Source organism: Mastigoproctus giganteus, chromosome 14, assembly GCF_048544385.1.
Source record: "Mastigoproctus giganteus isolate SK-2022 chromosome 14, ASM4854438v1, whole genome shotgun sequence".
Classification (NCBI taxonomy): Eukaryota; Metazoa; Arthropoda; class Arachnida; order Uropygi; family Thelyphonidae; genus Mastigoproctus; species Mastigoproctus giganteus.
In genome coordinates this window covers 29,040,180-29,057,512 of record NC_143588.1, presented here as the reverse complement: position 1 = coordinate 29,057,512, position 17,333 = coordinate 29,040,180, and the positions used below count along the sequence as shown (strand labels likewise).

At 34.5% G+C, this 17,333-nt stretch overlaps 1 protein-coding gene across 19 annotated transcripts in view; it reads right to left on the bottom strand.

Annotated features, from left to right (window-relative positions):
* Positions 1 to 17,333, bottom strand: part of LOC150075038 (uncharacterized) — a 595,491-nt gene that overhangs the window by 428,184 nt on the left and 149,974 nt on the right. For all 19 annotated transcript variants that reach the window (XR_016547877.1, XR_016547878.1, XR_016547879.1 and 16 more), the window contains exon 4: positions 14,611 to 14,805. Coding sequence is in view for 16 of the 19 variants with exons in the window: in XM_090388651.1 (XP_090244777.1) it covers positions 14,611 to 14,805 (195 nt within the window). In the remaining 3 variants the exon portion in view is untranslated. The remainder of the gene's footprint in view (positions 1 to 14,610; positions 14,806 to 17,333) is intronic.

The following is a 17,333-nucleotide window of genomic DNA, read 5'->3' as shown; positions in this document are numbered from 1 at the left end:
AAAATGTGTCGATTTTGGGTTGAACTTTGGCACTCTTCCAAATAAACTAGAATGGGTATTAATTTTAAATCCCTCACACCTCACAGTGTTACCACCCAACAATAAAGTCAACCGATCCTTCGCCGCTTTGAAACCTGGCATGTTTTTTTTCTTCTTTCAATATGAAACTTCTTTTAGGCATTCGTTTCCACAAAAGTCCTGCTTTATCTATGTTAAAAAAATTGTTGAGAAGTATAACACATAATACCCCTCTTCAATAATTTTGAACAAGTTCTTTTTTTGGAAGTTTCAGCTCCTTGATCTGCACTAGCTGCTTCTTCCTGTATTTTAAATATATTCAACCAGCCCTTACCAGTTTTAAATGGTTCCACATTTTTTTTTTTTTTTAGGCGAGATTTTCTTCAGATCATTATATTGGCTAATCTCTTTCTCTCTCTCTTTTTTATTATTTTGTTTATACATTTATATATATAAAATTTTTATATATTATTGAATTCCGAATTGGAATTTTATCTTCAATAAAATTAAAGTGTAGTGGAACAGCTATCTTTTCCGCTGCTAAAATTAATTCTTTATTTTTTTTTACAATTGCTCTTACAATTAAAGTTGCAAGTCCTAAATTATGGCACACATCCGCTTGTTGTTGACCGGAATCGATTCACTTCAAAACATCTAATTTAATTTTAAAATACAGTCTTTTTCTTACATTTATATTCTTCGTACTGCACCCAGACATTGCTTTTTCATTCATATCGGTCATTATTAGCTCTTCGAAAATGTAACTGCATTGGTTGCATTAATTATGATACAATGTTCAAGTGAACTGTCCGTTACGCACGATGTCCAATACTGTACTGAGTGATGACTAGACTTCAGATAAATGCATATAACACAAATATTACAAGCAATGTACTTAATCATTTTTTAAAATGTTGATCTCGGAACAAGTAACAAGTCACTGTACTGCAATTAAATTTCACCGAGTGTGGGAAAATTTCTCAAATCGGCATGGGGAAACATTTTAATGCTGTTTTGCTATTCATTTTCAAGCTATCAACTCCATCAAATGAGACGATTTCATTAAATATGCCAAAAATGCAATCTGTAAAAGAGCGTTAGTGATCTGTGACAGCGTTATAGTCAGATACAGGTTATAATATAAGAACAGCGTTATAGCGAATCAGCGTAAAAGTGAACTGCGTTTATAACGAGGTCTGCTATATATCAAACACAAAACATCATTGCCTCCCTTGTTTACACTGCATGGAACTTTTGTCAGACCGAATAATAACCCCCCCCCCCCAAAGTCTCTAGTCATGAAGCACTAAAGAATCCTTCTCTCCCTAGGACATAATCAGCTCCTGGATTTCTGTCCCCATTTTTTTGACCATTTGTTTAAGACATCTAAGTCATTTTGAAGAGTAACACGGTCTGGTTCTGGTGATTAACCACCCTCCCACTTGTATTTCATCAAAAAACTTTGATAACTCCTCCCACCCCTACACTCTCTCACCAATATTAATAAATGGGTTACTGGTAAGATTTATTGGATCAAGGCCTAGATAAAAAATAGGAAACAGAGTATAGATATTCCTCAGAACTGACTAAGGTAGCAAGTGGAACTCCTCTGTGTTCAATATTGTGGGTGTTTCTGATTCTCATCTTTCTTGAAGTTAAGGTAAATACTATCACAGTTGTTTCTTGCATCCAATTGTTTTATGACATTATCATAATAATTAACTAGATTGATAAGGTAAGACTTCCCTCTCTCATGAACCATCGCTGTGATTCATCAAGGAAACTATTCTTGTTGAAATGATCCTATATTGTATCTTAACCACACACTCCATGACCCTTTTCTCACTCAAGGAGGCAGAATTCCAAACGTAATAGCAAGCTATCTGAAAAACACTAATATATGTGATATAATTTTCACAAAATATGCATAACCATTTTGTGAAACCACTTCTTAACTTCAAAAAGAGAAAATCCCTTGGATTAAAACTGCTGGATAAGAAATATCTGATGGATTCATACTACCTTACCAAAATGTGTGCAACCTGATAATACTAATGTTATTAAGAACTAGTGACACTTACCAAGCTAGTTTCAAATGCACTGAAAATGTAATCTACTTAAAAATTAATAAAAAAAGAAATGAGTGATTATGCATTAAATTATAAAAATAAAACACCTGAAATTATCTCATTGCTAATGGATTGAATTTGCATGGTGTATATAAGTTTGATTCCTTGGGCATTCTCTTTAACTCAATGAACTTCCTAGGTTCAAAGCTCCCTGAAATCCTAATTTCCCCTATTCAGGTTATTTTGAATGTTGTATAAACATATCCATCCCCCACCTTGAATTTCCTTCTTGGAATTGTTTTTCTGGGCTTCAATCTGAATATTTTGTTTAGATCTTTATTCTCTTTATATATCCCAACCATTTCAGGCAGTAAGCTTTGATTTCACTATTCAACAGCAGAGATTTATACTCTTTATCAGAGCAGAGATTTATACTTCTTAGATAACTCTCTTCTCTTCTGACCAGCTACAGTATTACTTTTTAAATAATGTCTTAAAATTATAAACACTTTTATTTCAACTTTTATTAGTTTTATTCTCAAAGCAATGGGATATCCTTTTGATTCATTTGTTGTGCTTGCTCCCAATTTTGGCAATATAATAAATGACCAGAAATCTAATAATTTCATATATCTTTATTATCTGTATTTTATCTCTATCTCTGGACATATTAAGTTAAAATATACAGGCAACCCCGCATAGCACGGTACTTCTACAACACAGTTTGAGAATTGCGACAATCCTCACACAACACGGTAATTATATAATACGGTTTCGCTCTAACATGGTTTGGGAATTGCAGGAAATCTGGCATAACACAGTATTTTTGAGCTTTTGTGCTGGGAAAACCCTGCTTTATGTTAGATGTAATTTTCAACGTTTCCATTCCTTTTTGTGAATCCCTGCTGTTGACTCGCTAGTAGTTGTCTCCTTTGTGATTTTTTCCAAACCATATTTCTGGAGCCACTACCATAAAACAATAAAAACAATTTGAAGTTTCTGGTTTATCTGGCTTTTCTGTTAGCGCAATCTATTATAAACAGGTAATACTTCGGTAGTAATCTTCTTGCATTTGCTATAGTACCAATAGCTGGAATTCTGTGGGTTTTCATGTTATAGTGTTTCCCCTTCCATGAAATATTCAATCATATAAAAATCATAAATAAATTTTCGGAAACTCATTACTCCATATCTTGCTTGTGCGTGCCGTGTTCTTTGTTATTATTTCCTTATCATTTTTACTGTTTTAAATTTTACAACAACAACAAAAAAAAAAGTCAGTGAACAGAAATACCAACTAGTATGTACATATTACAGTACATATTAATTAAACTATGTACGTAAGCATAAATTTATTTTTATTTTACTAACCGGAAAATATTTTTTCCAATTTTCCCGCATAATTTAACTTTGTTAATTGGTAAGGTAATAAAGTTCAATTTGTGCTTTATATCTTTAAAGTGCGCGGGGGGGGGGGGGTCCACTGTATTTTGTTGGGAGATCTCCGGGTTAGGTTCTGTGCTATTGAACTTGTGCAGATTGTGACAGAGAGAGCAGAAGATACACAAAATCTAGATGCTGCAGAAGAGATTGTGCTTAGCAGCAATAAAGAGGAAGAAAATTAAAACGAACATACATTATCTGATATAAAGTATCACAGTTTGTAAGACATTTGTTCAGTTATTACTATTTTAAGTTACTACTATTATAAAAATAAAGTTAAAATATATATTAAGTTATAATAAGTTATTACTACTATAAAAATTAAGTTTCCAATAGTTATTTTAAAAAAAAAGGTGTATTTTTGTTAGCTTTTGGAACGTAACCCCTCCTTTTTGTACTGGTTCTTAGTTCCATATAACACGGTTTTACATTACACAAGATTTTGTAGGAACCAAACTACCGTGTTATACGAGGGTTACCTGTACCTTATTTTTACTGCTTTAAAAAACAAGCCACACTTCTTCAACACATAAAAGCGTGAGTGAAAAGAATAAATATTACATATCACAGTTAAATTAAATGTTATGTTTAATGTTCTTCATATATTAATAAAAGAGTAATGGTGTTGTAAGACCACATTAAATAATCCAGCAAATCAATTACCTCAAAATATTTTAATAAATCAAACCCAAATCACTTCACTGTAAAGAAATAATAGTAACAGTTATCAAAGGGGGAAAAACTAAGCAATATTTTTGTGAATTATAATTCCATTAAAAGGCAAAGTCCACATTTTGGAGGGGGAGAGAGAGAGAGAGAGAGAGAGAGAGAGACTGAACAATCAAGCAACCATTCTTTATTCAGATATCATTATGCCAATTAATAAAATATATGGAAATCAAAATAATTTAGAAATCAAGTAATGAAAAATTCACAAGACAATGAGAAACAGCTCTTACTAATTATAACTGATAAATACAACAAATATAAATATAACCCAGTATTCCATAATGTGCTTAGCCCTTTAACTCCTAGATAAATATATTACAAAGAATATAACATAGCACTATAAATAAATTATGCATTCTGCATATCTAAGGTGTTTTTTTTTTTTTTTTTTTTTAATTTAATAAGGTAAATTCCAAAATGACTGCATAAATGTTAATCACATTCTATTTATTACTTAAAATGTCACAAAATTTTTGCAGGTGGTTGATTTTTGCAAAAGAGATTTTAATTTTTTTGTTTTTTTTTTTGACTTTGTTTATCCATCAATACAAGTATGTGTAACTGCTCACTAACAGATAATGATCTGAACAGTACCACACTTTGAACAGAACTTGAATCTCGTCAATATATAATCTGTCACCCATAAGGATATATATTATTGTCTGAAAAAATTAAATAACTACAATAATAGTTTATCCCTATTGCAAGATACTAGTGTTAAAATACTGAATCAATCACCTTTAGTAATTGGGGTTCTCTGATCAGTTCTTGGCAGCAAAAAATGTATAATACTTATAAACCAGGTAAGTATTATATTTGTTTTGTTACAATCATCTATGCAAAACTAGTGGAAACTATACTTTAAAAAAAAAAAAAAAAAAAAACCCTGGTTCTTGCTTTCACAGTAAACACAAAAACTAAGCACTTGCCCAAGAATTCACGAACTTAAATAGCAAAATCCTGTCTCCTCAAAGGAGAAAAATAATCATGGTCACCATTATCACTGGCACTTGATTCCTCTTCAATTAATTTGAAGAGGAATCAAATGCATTTCAACTACATTTGAAATTTCTAAATAATATACTGGATTATGAAATATCCATTTTATGGATACTGATTATCAGAAATAACAACATGCAGCTATTTCGCACCGTAGTAACAGTTTTACAAAGAAATCAAATTGTTAAAGCAATTTCAGCAAAATCTGAATAGAAGTAAACTTTTGCCCCAGTCCATTTATTAGGAAAATGTCAACTGTAGTATGTCCCAAATGGGGTTGGAAATTGTGGCAATGCATTATTTGTTATGCATTATGGTTATGTATAGATTTGAGTGGTACACATTCTGGCAACACAGGAAAACTAAAAGTGGAATAAATGGTACAATTATAATGATACCACATAAAGCAGTTACGAACAAGGACTTTCTTGCTGCAGTCATCAATCTTGGTTTTTTGACAGCCCAATATTATACTTATATTCAGATTATACCATTAGTAAAAGTAACTTAATACAATACACATACATATGCACAACACCAGGTGCACATATATTTCAGTTTCTCACTTTAAAGTATTCAAATACAAAAATATACTAGCACACTTGCATTTAATGAATTGATTCTGATATAATGATTCCAATAACCCAGACAAACTAAGTTTCTGAAGGATATGCCAACAAGGTCAGAAGAGCAAATATCTACAACCCCTTAAAACAAAACTCCAAACATGCTAATTTTCCTAACTCACGTGGGCTTTAGTTTGGTTGGTTAGTTGTTTTTTTTTTAGGAGCATTAGCAACTAAGGCCATATTTCTCCGGGGATATGCGGTGGTTATTCCCTGACCTTTCCGCATCCTCCGTATTTGGTGGTTACGAGCTCGAATCATAGTCCAATCAAGAAGTGTGCGCTACGCACTGCTGCTCCTGCCCACCTGGCTACAGGGGTGCCTCACATGGACGTATGAGTGATATTTTCACCAAGTTTAATAGCTTATTATAAGGCCATTTGCTAATAGTTCTCATTTAAGCTTGTTCCGACCAATCATACTATAAGATATGTCAAAATTAAAATATTGATCCATTTTTTATAGCTATTAACTATTAAAAAACTTTCTTAACAGAATTTCCACAGTATATTTTTAATACACAATGTCTAGAAACTTTGAACATAGATATAAATATATAATTCTAATTTCTTTTAACTCAATAATGCATACCACCAATAGCAATTACTCATTTTGTGGAAAGAAAAAGTTAATATAGTTTAAGAACTTTCTTATTAAAAAAAAAAAAAAAAAAAAAAGATGTATTCATTCTATGTGCACTGTGTACAATATTACAGCACAGTCAAACAAAAGAATATAATTATGCACACAATCTTAATTTCAAAAAAAAAAAAAAAAAAAAAAACACCGAATACAGACACGCACCACATTAATGTGCTAATGTGTGCAGGTTTCAGGGGAGAGGAGAATCTAAATTATGACCATTATATTCAAAAATAAGTACCTAGGATACTGTAATGTGGTAAATTGTACAAGATAAAAATTAAAAACTAAACCATGAATTTGATTTAGTTTTACTGCACTTATTTCAGAAAGCTCTCAGAATGTAGCTGCTTACAATCTATGCCCTTTAAAATAAACATTATCCTTGTACTTAATAGAATTTTTAAAAATAAAGTTATGTCAATTCCACCCACTCTCCTAACAGAAATAATTTCTATTGCATAGTTTCTTTTACATGCTGTGTTGCATGTCTGTAGACATTAGTATTTAGCATTAACAAAGGCACATGATGCGAGAAAGCAAACATCAGTCAAAAAAAAAAAAAAGAAAAACTTATTTCACCATCCACTCGCTCCAAATGTTTGTCAAGTTCTGCCTTGAATCTATTTAAGCTATCAACTTCTACAACAACAGATGGAAGTTTGTTCCAGCAATCAACCAAATGCTGGCCAAACACAAACTTCCACACATCTATCTTACAACCGTCTTTCCTCAATTTGAATTTATGCCCTCTCAGGCGATTATTCTGAGCAAGAGGAAGAATCCCATCAGCACTAAGCATGCTCAAACCATTCAGGCTTTATACACCTCAATCTGGAGACTAGGCACCTCGCAGGTGCCTAGTCTCCAGACACTGTAATTTGCAAAACTTAAGCCTTTCTTCGTAAGAGCAACCCTTTGTTCCATTCACTAACCTTGTTGCCCTTCTCTGTACTCGTTCCAACAGATGTACATCCTTCTTAAAATGAGGCCTCCAGACCTGTATACAGTACTCAAGGTGTGGTCTGACCATTGCCTTATACAAGGGGATAATCACCTCCTTATCTCTGCTAGAGAAATTCCTGTATATCATTGACAAGACACCATGAGCAACTCTTGCAAACCATCTGCACTGCTCAGAAAACTTCATATCTGCCTGCATGTTACCTTGATTGTTATTATATGTGCCTATGAATACCAATACATAGGATGATTTAAAAGTAGGTAAATACACTTAAACTGTGATAATCCAAAATATAAAAATAACTTTTCATTTAAAACCTGATATTCCAAGAGAACTTTCTCATGAATGCCATAGAATTTCAAGCTTTCTTTGCTTTAAGACAACTGAACATGCAAACATGTCAAAATGTTTAAGAGGCAGATTTGTAGTATAAACATTATAGATGAAAATCTTAAAAAACAACTGTAGCCTTCTGGGAATTACATATACAAGATACTTGCCGATACATAAAGGCAGTTATAAGAGGTGAAGTAGGTAACTACCAGACACTTAGCAGTAAGAAAAATAATGAAATCAAAGATCAAGAGTGCAATACAGGATCATTTAGTAAAAGTGGCATTCTGAAGGAAACACAGTATGGTTTTATAACGAAAACAAATCATTTTTAACCAAACTGGTGAGCTATTTGATAAAGTCACTTAGCAGTTGGATGTAGAAAATCATTACTTGGATTTCAGCAAAACATTTGGTGCATTCCCCACAGGAGATTACTGTACAATTTGGAACACTTTTGAACTGCAGCAAAAATCTTTAGAATTGCAGGGTGGCTGCAGGAAGTTGAGATTAATGATTACACTTAAGACTGGGTCAACAAAAGAAGTGGAGTTCCCCAAAGATCAACAATGGATGACCACTGTTGTTTGCAATTTTCTTAAATGACTGGTACAGGACATGATTTGCATATGATGTCAAGATTGGTAGAGTAATTAATGATCAGTGCCAAGCAATGCTTCTTCAGGATGAGTGAGACAGATAGTCAGAAAAGTTGCAGCTAACTTTTAATGTAGCAAAATGTAAGTTCTTACACTTGAGGAATAGCAATACCAAAATAGCTTATAAACTTGGTAGGGTTCAGTTAAAAACAGTAATAAAAATGTAAATGCACGAGGCATAATAGAATATGAGCGTGAATTATTAACTATAAAATATCAGTGTAAATACACCATAGTTTGCTCATAAAAATGAACTACATTCGTGGTGTAAAAAAGCATCGATTTAATTTTATCTCAAATTGTGACTACCTTCACAATGAGTTACCATGTATTGCACTACCTCGAATGAAGTAATGCTTCACTAATAGAGAAGACCAGTGCTTTTTTTTTTTTTTTGTTAAAAAAAAAATAGGTGCCAGTACGCATTCTTTGGTGTCAGGAAAAATTGGAAATTAAAAGGACAAAAAGTACAGTACTCTAAAAAATTATTTCCTGATATTGTTACTTTAGTAGTAATGTTTTCGGATTAAGAACAACAAATTAAGTATATATATAAAAAAAGTAAAATGTGAGAAAAATAAGTAATAAGTAAAAATAATTTCATAATAAAAGTTTTTGCAGAATATTCCAAATTTTTATTAAGCTCTCATCCGACACACTATGCCGACTTCTTTTCTTACTGTTTGTGACTGTTGCTGGATGATGTTTACGAAGCATCCACAAATCGACATATTCACTGGTGAGCCTATAATTTTAAGAAATAGTAGTGAAGAAACTGTTTTGTTGCTCTGGTTGGGCTGATGATCAGATTAATTTGTGAAAATCCTCATTCACATTCATCGATGGAATTGGTATCGTACTCAGACTGTTCATCAAATGCTTCAATTCTTCCAAAAACCATCTTATCAATAATGTACCACCGAAATCCACGAATTGTGTGTGTGTGTGTGTGCTATTGTAACCTAATTGACAATTTCTAATTCCATTTTCACCAAATGCCAACATTTCACATTTAGAAGGTTAAATACCTTTGTTGTCCTCATCTTCCTTCTCTCGTCATCAATATTGTCACTAGTTCTTTGAACTAGTTGTTAAATTTGAATTTTTTTCTTTTTCTTTTTTGAAACTGTCCAAAATGTCAGTGTCATTCGGATATTCAGGTACTGTAAACATAGATAGGGAAAATTTACGGAAAAATGTGGATAACGGACTTCCGCAAAACAACAGATGATTATTTGTCAGGATAAAAGAAAACCAATCCCACCCAATTCTCGAATAGGATGCTTACAGTTGATTCAACCGCGCGGAAAGTCAACTAAAACAGAATTTTAAATATTGTTAATTATCAAAAAATTTTCTCATTAAATAAAACTTGTTCAGTAAATGTAATTGTGTATGTACTTAATAAAATTTCTGAATATTTTCAATTTTACTTTTACATGTAACAAACTGTGGAAAATGTAACACTAAATTTTCTCAAATCACTCAGTGCAGCCCACGAAATAAATCTAGTTTTAATTATGAACAAGAAGCAATGGAAACGTCTTACTACAGTATGCCGAGTAATGCTCAGGTGTGTGGTGACCAGACGGATATTTTTTCCCAGTCTGTAGATGAGACTAACCAGATTAACTTGAATTTTTTTGAATATGATCCTTGTATGGGAAAATTGTATTTGTTTTTGTATGGGCAGAAGTTTACCTCCTCCTAGAACAGAAGTTTATCTCCTCCTTGTTGCTCTGTTCAGTTTTTACACTCTGTCAAGGTAAGGCCAGTGTGCATCATGTAATATAAAAAAAAATCCAACTGGTTGAACTGGGACAGGGGAAAAGGAAGCAGAGAGAGATAAAAAAAGTTTTAATCCCAGACAGGAGAAAGTGACAGGACAGAAAAATGTTTTGTGTGTGTGTGTGTGTGGGCGTTTTGGCTACCTGGAAGCAGTAATCACCTGGACTTCCACCTCCAGGTATTCATCCCTAGCCGCAGGAAGGCAAGGGCCTCCCCTACTATCTGCTTGCCCTCTTTCCTAGAGAAAGAGTTTTCCAGAGAGGAAAAGAAAACTAGAGTCAGGTGATGAGCGACAGAGGATTCCCCCGGTTCATGGGAGCCCCAGTCCAGGATAAATTTCAAGGGGGGGGGAGGGAGAATGAGAGGCTCTTGCCTGACCTGGGGGAAAAGGTTGGACACCACTGCAGCAGAAGGTTGACCAAAGCCCATTGTCAACATCAGGAATTCCCCCTGATCTGCTCACTGATGACCAGTGCGACTTCTCTGTATGTGGGACAGGTGGTCGGATACGTGTTATGAGTACCCGTAAGGTATAGAATAGTAATCCCATTAGCTCTCTTAATTCGTGAGGGGGCACTAACTGCCTAAATTGCCTACAGTGCATTCCGAGTTAAGTCAGTCCTAAACTGTTCTTTATATGAAAAATTTCTTCACTCAACTGAAACTATTTTAAATGTAACTTCCAGAGGAAAATTCTGGAAAAATTCACTATAAAAGGAAGTCGTTAAACACAGGTCTGACTGAATAATTTAGAATTATAAAAATGGTTATACAGTTTTATATAGAAAATATCTTAACAATAGACAGTAAAAAAATGCAAATTTAGTTAAATAACTTTAAGCTTATTTGAATGGTAGGTAAACATGTGAAAAAAAATTATGGAACATTACAAATTTCGAAGTGTTGTTTGTTTGTTATTTGGTTTTTAGGAGCATTAGTAACCAAGACCATATTGCTCCGGGGATATGCGATGGTCATTCTCTGACCTTCCGCATCCTCGTATTTGGTGGTCACTGCCTCAAACCGCAGTCTAATCAAGAAGTGTGTGCTACGCACTGCTGCTCCTGCCCACCTGGCTATGGAGGCGCCATTTCGAAGGGTACTGCATCCACATGTCACTGTTAATAAAGATGCTGGTACGGCATACCATTGTGTACCATACCATACCAAAAAAAGCACTGGAGAAGACCACTGTTACTTATTCTCAGTGGGCGCCACCAACCAGATGCCATCATTTCAAGGCTTGTTGGCCTATTGTCGGTGGGTGGGCAGGTACCCTGGAGTTGCAATCATGGCAACAATCAAATTGATGCCTGCCCACCCACCGACAAATGTAGTTCATTTTTATGAGCAAACTATGGTGTATTTAAACTGATATTTCATAGATAAAGACAGATTTGGCAGTAACAATACAGTCAGAAATGGAAGTTTCCCAAGCAGTATAGACAAGTCAAGAAGGTCCATAGAATCATATCAATAATTTAATGTACATTTGTTTGTAGAGATAGAGATGTTATAATGCCACTGCACGAGGCAGATATAAGACTGCACTTGTAACACTGTGTTCAAGTATAGAGACCACACCTAAAGAAAAACAGGAGATTGAGCTTCTTGAAAAGACTGGCAATGTGACTGGTGAGATTAGCAAGGGAACATCCATATGAAGAGAGACTAAATATATGGGCTGCAGTTTGGTAAAGAGGTACCTTAAAGGAGACCTAAGAGAAGAACGTAAAATGAATGAGAGTGAAATTTTCTCTGTTATAAATGATTTCAAAAATACTAGGGACCATAAATCCATATTACAGAGAAAGAGATTTGAACTGGACAGAAGGAAGTTTTCTTTTAGTTAGGAAGTTGTTGTCGAGACTTGGGGAGATTCGAGATCAGTTGGATTAGTACTTATGTGAGGAAGGGAATCAAATAGGTGTTTTTTTATTTTATTTTATTTTATTATCTATTTATTTTTGGCTGGTGCACAAGAGTCTTGACCTTTCTTTTACCATATGACTAATACTAGGGATGTTATAGTTGAACATCTTCAAAAACAACTGTAGCCTGTTGACAGTCACATATAAAACATACTGCCAATAATTTTGTAGTAAAATTTCATCCTCCTAAATAAAGATTTCATGAATTTTTAAAAGAATAATCATGACCAAAAAAAAACCACATTGAAAAAACTGTGAAAGATCAAATATGTTCCCCATACACCCACCAAACGATTATAATTTATGAAGTTGGTAATGATCTAAATATCAAAAATTACCCTGAATTGTATTTTCAGGGTAAAAATTACAAATTACTTTTGAAATTTTTATGCAGATTAATTAAACAAGGCATAAATAAGCAAATAAAATAACCTTTTTAAATGTACTGATACTAGACATTTAGAACAGGAAATTACAATCTCATCCATGTCCACAAAGGACTTGTGGAACTTATTTTTAATTATGATTCTATCCAGGGAAATACATTGTTCATATAAAACGTAAATGTAATAGCTAAAAGTTGTTTAAGCTGGCACCAATAAACACAGAAATGTGCAAACAGCTCAATATAAAAGTTATTAGCTAAGCCAGTAGTATATTCTCTCAGCGGGCCAAAAATCTAAAGAAAACATTTAACCTATCAACACCACAGAACTCAAGAAGAAGAAAAAGGGAAAAAAAAAAAAGGTAGACAGATAAAGAAAATCTTAGAACATTACTTACACAACAGTAAACTAAACTCAGCTCACATATAATAAAATTGCAGTTATAACTGACAAATTAAAACAAAACAAAACTTATTTCAATGCTAAGTGTAATTCTGTATTATACTTATAATGGAGTAAAGGGCTAAAAATCTATTAGCTACTATATATAACTATGCAAAGAACTTCAAAAACAAATTAACAATTGTGAAGAATTAATAAATTAAAAATGATTTTTTTTTTTTTTTTTACATGAACCCCAAACACGAGAGGTATTAGAACCTATAGTACTTAGTACCGTGCTTGGGTTTGAGGTTAAGAAGACGAAAGAAGATATTTGTTGACATTGGACTTGAACTTCTGTAGATTGTAATTTTCAGGAAATACGTATGAAGGAAGGTTGTTCCAGAAAACGGCAGTTGAATGAATAAATGAGGAAGATGAAAAGTTGGTTCTGTGGGTTTGAAGTTGGACAGTAAATGGATGTTGGATAGTGGCGGCACGAGTTTGGACTGTTTTGAAAGAGAGAGCAGGAATTATAGAAGCCAATTCAGAAGGACAGCGCCCATGGAAGTATCTGTAGAAGAGGCATGCAGCAGAAACAGTGCGTCTATGAGAAAGCGAGTGGAGAGACTCTGTTAGAGATGAATCATTAATTAACCTAACTGCCCTCTTCTGAATGGAATCAAGAAGCCTGAGAGAGGTTTTGGGGGCACCACCCCAGATGTGGGAACAATATTCCATGGCAGGGCAGATTTGCAATTTATACAGAGTGAGCAGCTGTTTGGAAGAAAAGTAACACCGAGAGCGAAAGAGAAAACCAAGTTTTTTAGATGCAGAGGAAGCAATATTTGTAATGTGCTTGTGCCAAGAGAGATTAGAAGTAAGAGTAATCCCCAAAAGAGATATATCATTTTGCCTAGAAATCGAAGTGTCACTAAAGATAAGCATAGGAGCAGAAGAATCCTTTTTGCGAGATATAAGACAAGACTGAGTTTTAGAAGGGTTGAAATCAACTAAGTTGTCTTTGCCCCACTGGAGAATTACCTGAAGATCGGCATTTAAGGAACTGGTAGCAGATTTTCGAGAAGTTGAAGCTGATTGAGCAGGACAAGGTTTCTCAAAATGGAAAGTTGAATGCAATGTGCTATCATCGGCAAAACTATGGATACGATTTCCAGTCAATGGAAGAAGGTCATTGATATACAAGAGGAAAAGAGTGGGGGAAAGAACTGAACCTTGGGGGACACCAGCATTAGTGGAGAAGTTAGAAGACAGAGAGCCATCTACCATCACCCTCAGTGAGCGATCAGAGAGAAAACTGGATAACCAATTACTAAAAATAGTTGGCAAACCATAAGATGGAAGCTTGTTTAGGAGACCTTTATGCCAAACACGATGAAAAGATTACAATCCTTTGAGTATACACAAGAAAGTACTATATGGAATTGAGATAACTTCTATTTAAGTCAGAGATTTAACTTCTTCCAAGATAATATTTTCTCATAAGTCATACCATATATATATATATAAGCATAAGTGAGATGTGCATGTGTCAGAGATGGGACGTATCATACTTTAACTGGGCACTTGTCCACTTTGTTCACCTAGATCTTCTCAATGAAAAAATAACAAACATTCTTACCTTGTGATTGTTGCTGTTCATGTGGCTGCTGTGCACACACTTGATTATCTGGCTGATAATTACTTGGACCAGGTATAGCTGGTACTCCTGAAGTGTCCATATACATCATCATTGTACTACTCCTGTCATGCTGAGAGGGACCAGCAATTGGAGATATTGCTGGCTCTTCAAAAGACACTAAAGATGGCTTAATATCTGAAATAAGTATCACTTAGCTTATTATCTGAATAACCTATACAAAAGAATTTTAATTTTGTTTTTTATTTCCTATGAGAATTATTTTTTATTAGCTAACATAATAAATCCTAACATCCCTTTAAATATTATGGCAGGGACAGAAAACCTGTGGCATGTGTGCCATATACAAACCTTGTCAATGGCACAAATCCTGATGTAGAAAAAAATTATACAATTAATTGGAAAAAATCAGAAATGAAGTTGCATTTTAAATCCAAATTTTACTGTCAGAAATTGGTTCCTCCACATTGAAACTTGTAAAAGTTTCAACATCGAGGAACCAATGGTTCTTATTTACTGCCCTTTTAACCTTAGTTCAATGAACGTAGGAACAATAGTGAACTCCTCATGACATCAACGAAAACTTGTTTGTTAACCTATATCAAATTTATTACATAAAAGTAAAATTGCTTTCTTTCTCTCTCTCTCTCATTTTTTTTTTATTAGGGGCATAAAGTTCCTCTATTTAGACAGTAAAAATCAGGTTACGACCTCGAATTTTTGCTGTCTAGGTGCAGATCAGTATGCTTAACTACTGATTAAGAAGCAGCAATTAAAAATATATGCATCTATTTATTTTTTTAACAGACAAGTGTAATCAAATTAAGTGTACTCTACGTGCAACAGTATTTGCTGATTATATCAAGGCAATGTTAGGTGAGTCAGAAAACTGCTAGCTTGGGGGACTCACAGAGTAACAGTAGCTGCAGGTAGAGGTGAAAGTGATCATTGCACCACTTCTATTGGGATGAGCAACAGCAGCAGACTAGAAAGCAAGTTTCTGGGGATTTCAAGATCTGCTGGGAGTCATCACGAAGCAAGTAAATACATGGGCTGTGTTAGGGTAACTAAGAGTAAGAACAAGCGCATGTATATTTGCATGTACACTAATGCTAGGAGTACGGTAAATAAATTGATGAATTTGAAGTGCTGCTCAAGACATCACAGATATAAGGAATGCAGAATTAGAATTTGACAAGACATCACAGAAAGAATAGACAGGCCAGAAGAGGTGGAGGAGTTATGCTCTTAGTTAAGGATATTAAAAATAAGGCAGTGCATCCAGTTGAAATGAGTGAATAGTGCAATGTTAAGTCAATTTGGTGTGATATAAGCACCAAGGAAACAAATTTGAGAGTAGGGGTGTCTTACAGGCCTAATGGCTCTGATAAGTATAACAGACAGCTATAAAAAAAAACTGTGTAGCTGTCTGTTACACAGAAAAACAATGGGGGATTTTAACTTCCTAGATATTGACTGGAACTTGTGGGTTTTTAAAGAGAGAGCGCTACTCTTTTTAAAAATTACAGCTGTGAGTTACAGGCTCCGAAAAACTGATAAGTGCTTGCCTTTTTATTTATATAATTGTTATTTTATATTGTACTTAATAGGTAGTCTTATAGTTACGCTGGTTATTTTTATTTTAATTTAGATAAAGAGTTTTAATCTACATAATACATTTAATTTACATAAAACCGTTATTTTTGTTCGAATCTTGCAGCCATTGTTTTTGTATATAGTGGTAGGAAATTCAAATTTTTCATTGAGATAGCCAGGCAGCTCTAACGCATAATTATATAGATTAATACGCTTCACTGTTTCTATTCGATAGCGTAGTATTGACATTTAATTTTTTAATCTTATTAATTTAAAATAGCATGCCCCAAACTAGAGCAGCAAAGCAACGGGCACAAAGTGGCAGGAGTGCTGTGACTCGGGGGAGAACTGAGGGGGATGATTCTCCAACGCATCACAGCCTAAAAAAATGTGCAACTTGTGAAATGTTTGCCAAACTATCTGGAACGGAACATGATATTGCCATGGGGGATGTCTTTGTGTGTGCGCGATGTAAGGAAATCAGGCGACAACTCAGCGTTGTTGTTTGAAGGACAGGGCGGATGCCCTTGAAAGACCTAAATTGAGGGGCCCATCAAACTCTCAGCTACCCAAATCAACGCCAGAGCTTGCACTTGGTCATCACGCAACACAGCGGCAACCCCCAAGGCAGAATGCGCTGGTACCACAGGAACTAGTAGTTGTTGGTGACCCTATTGTCAGGGAAACGGGTAACATGATTTGTAAAAAGGATAGGTGGAACAGGACCCAGGACCAGGGTATGTCTGCCAGGGGCAAAGGTTGATGACGTTGTAGAGCGGACATCGTCTGCAAAAGGTGATATAGTTGTACACGTTGGCACTAATGATATTAAGAGTAGGAGACCGGCAGAATTACTTAAAAAGTACAGGTCACTGTTGAACAAAAGCCGAGAATTAGGGTTGAATTTGAAAGTGTCTGCAATTCTGCCCAGACACGATAGCAGGGAGTATATGATGAGAGCCTTGTTAATTAATTCGGCCCTGGAAAGATTGTGCAAGGCTCAAGGGATAGAATTTTTTTTTCAGCCTGGTCTGTACTTGTTAACAGGAGCGACTGCTTCTACAGGGATGGGATACACTTAAATAGAAAGGGTGCAAGAATATTTGCTG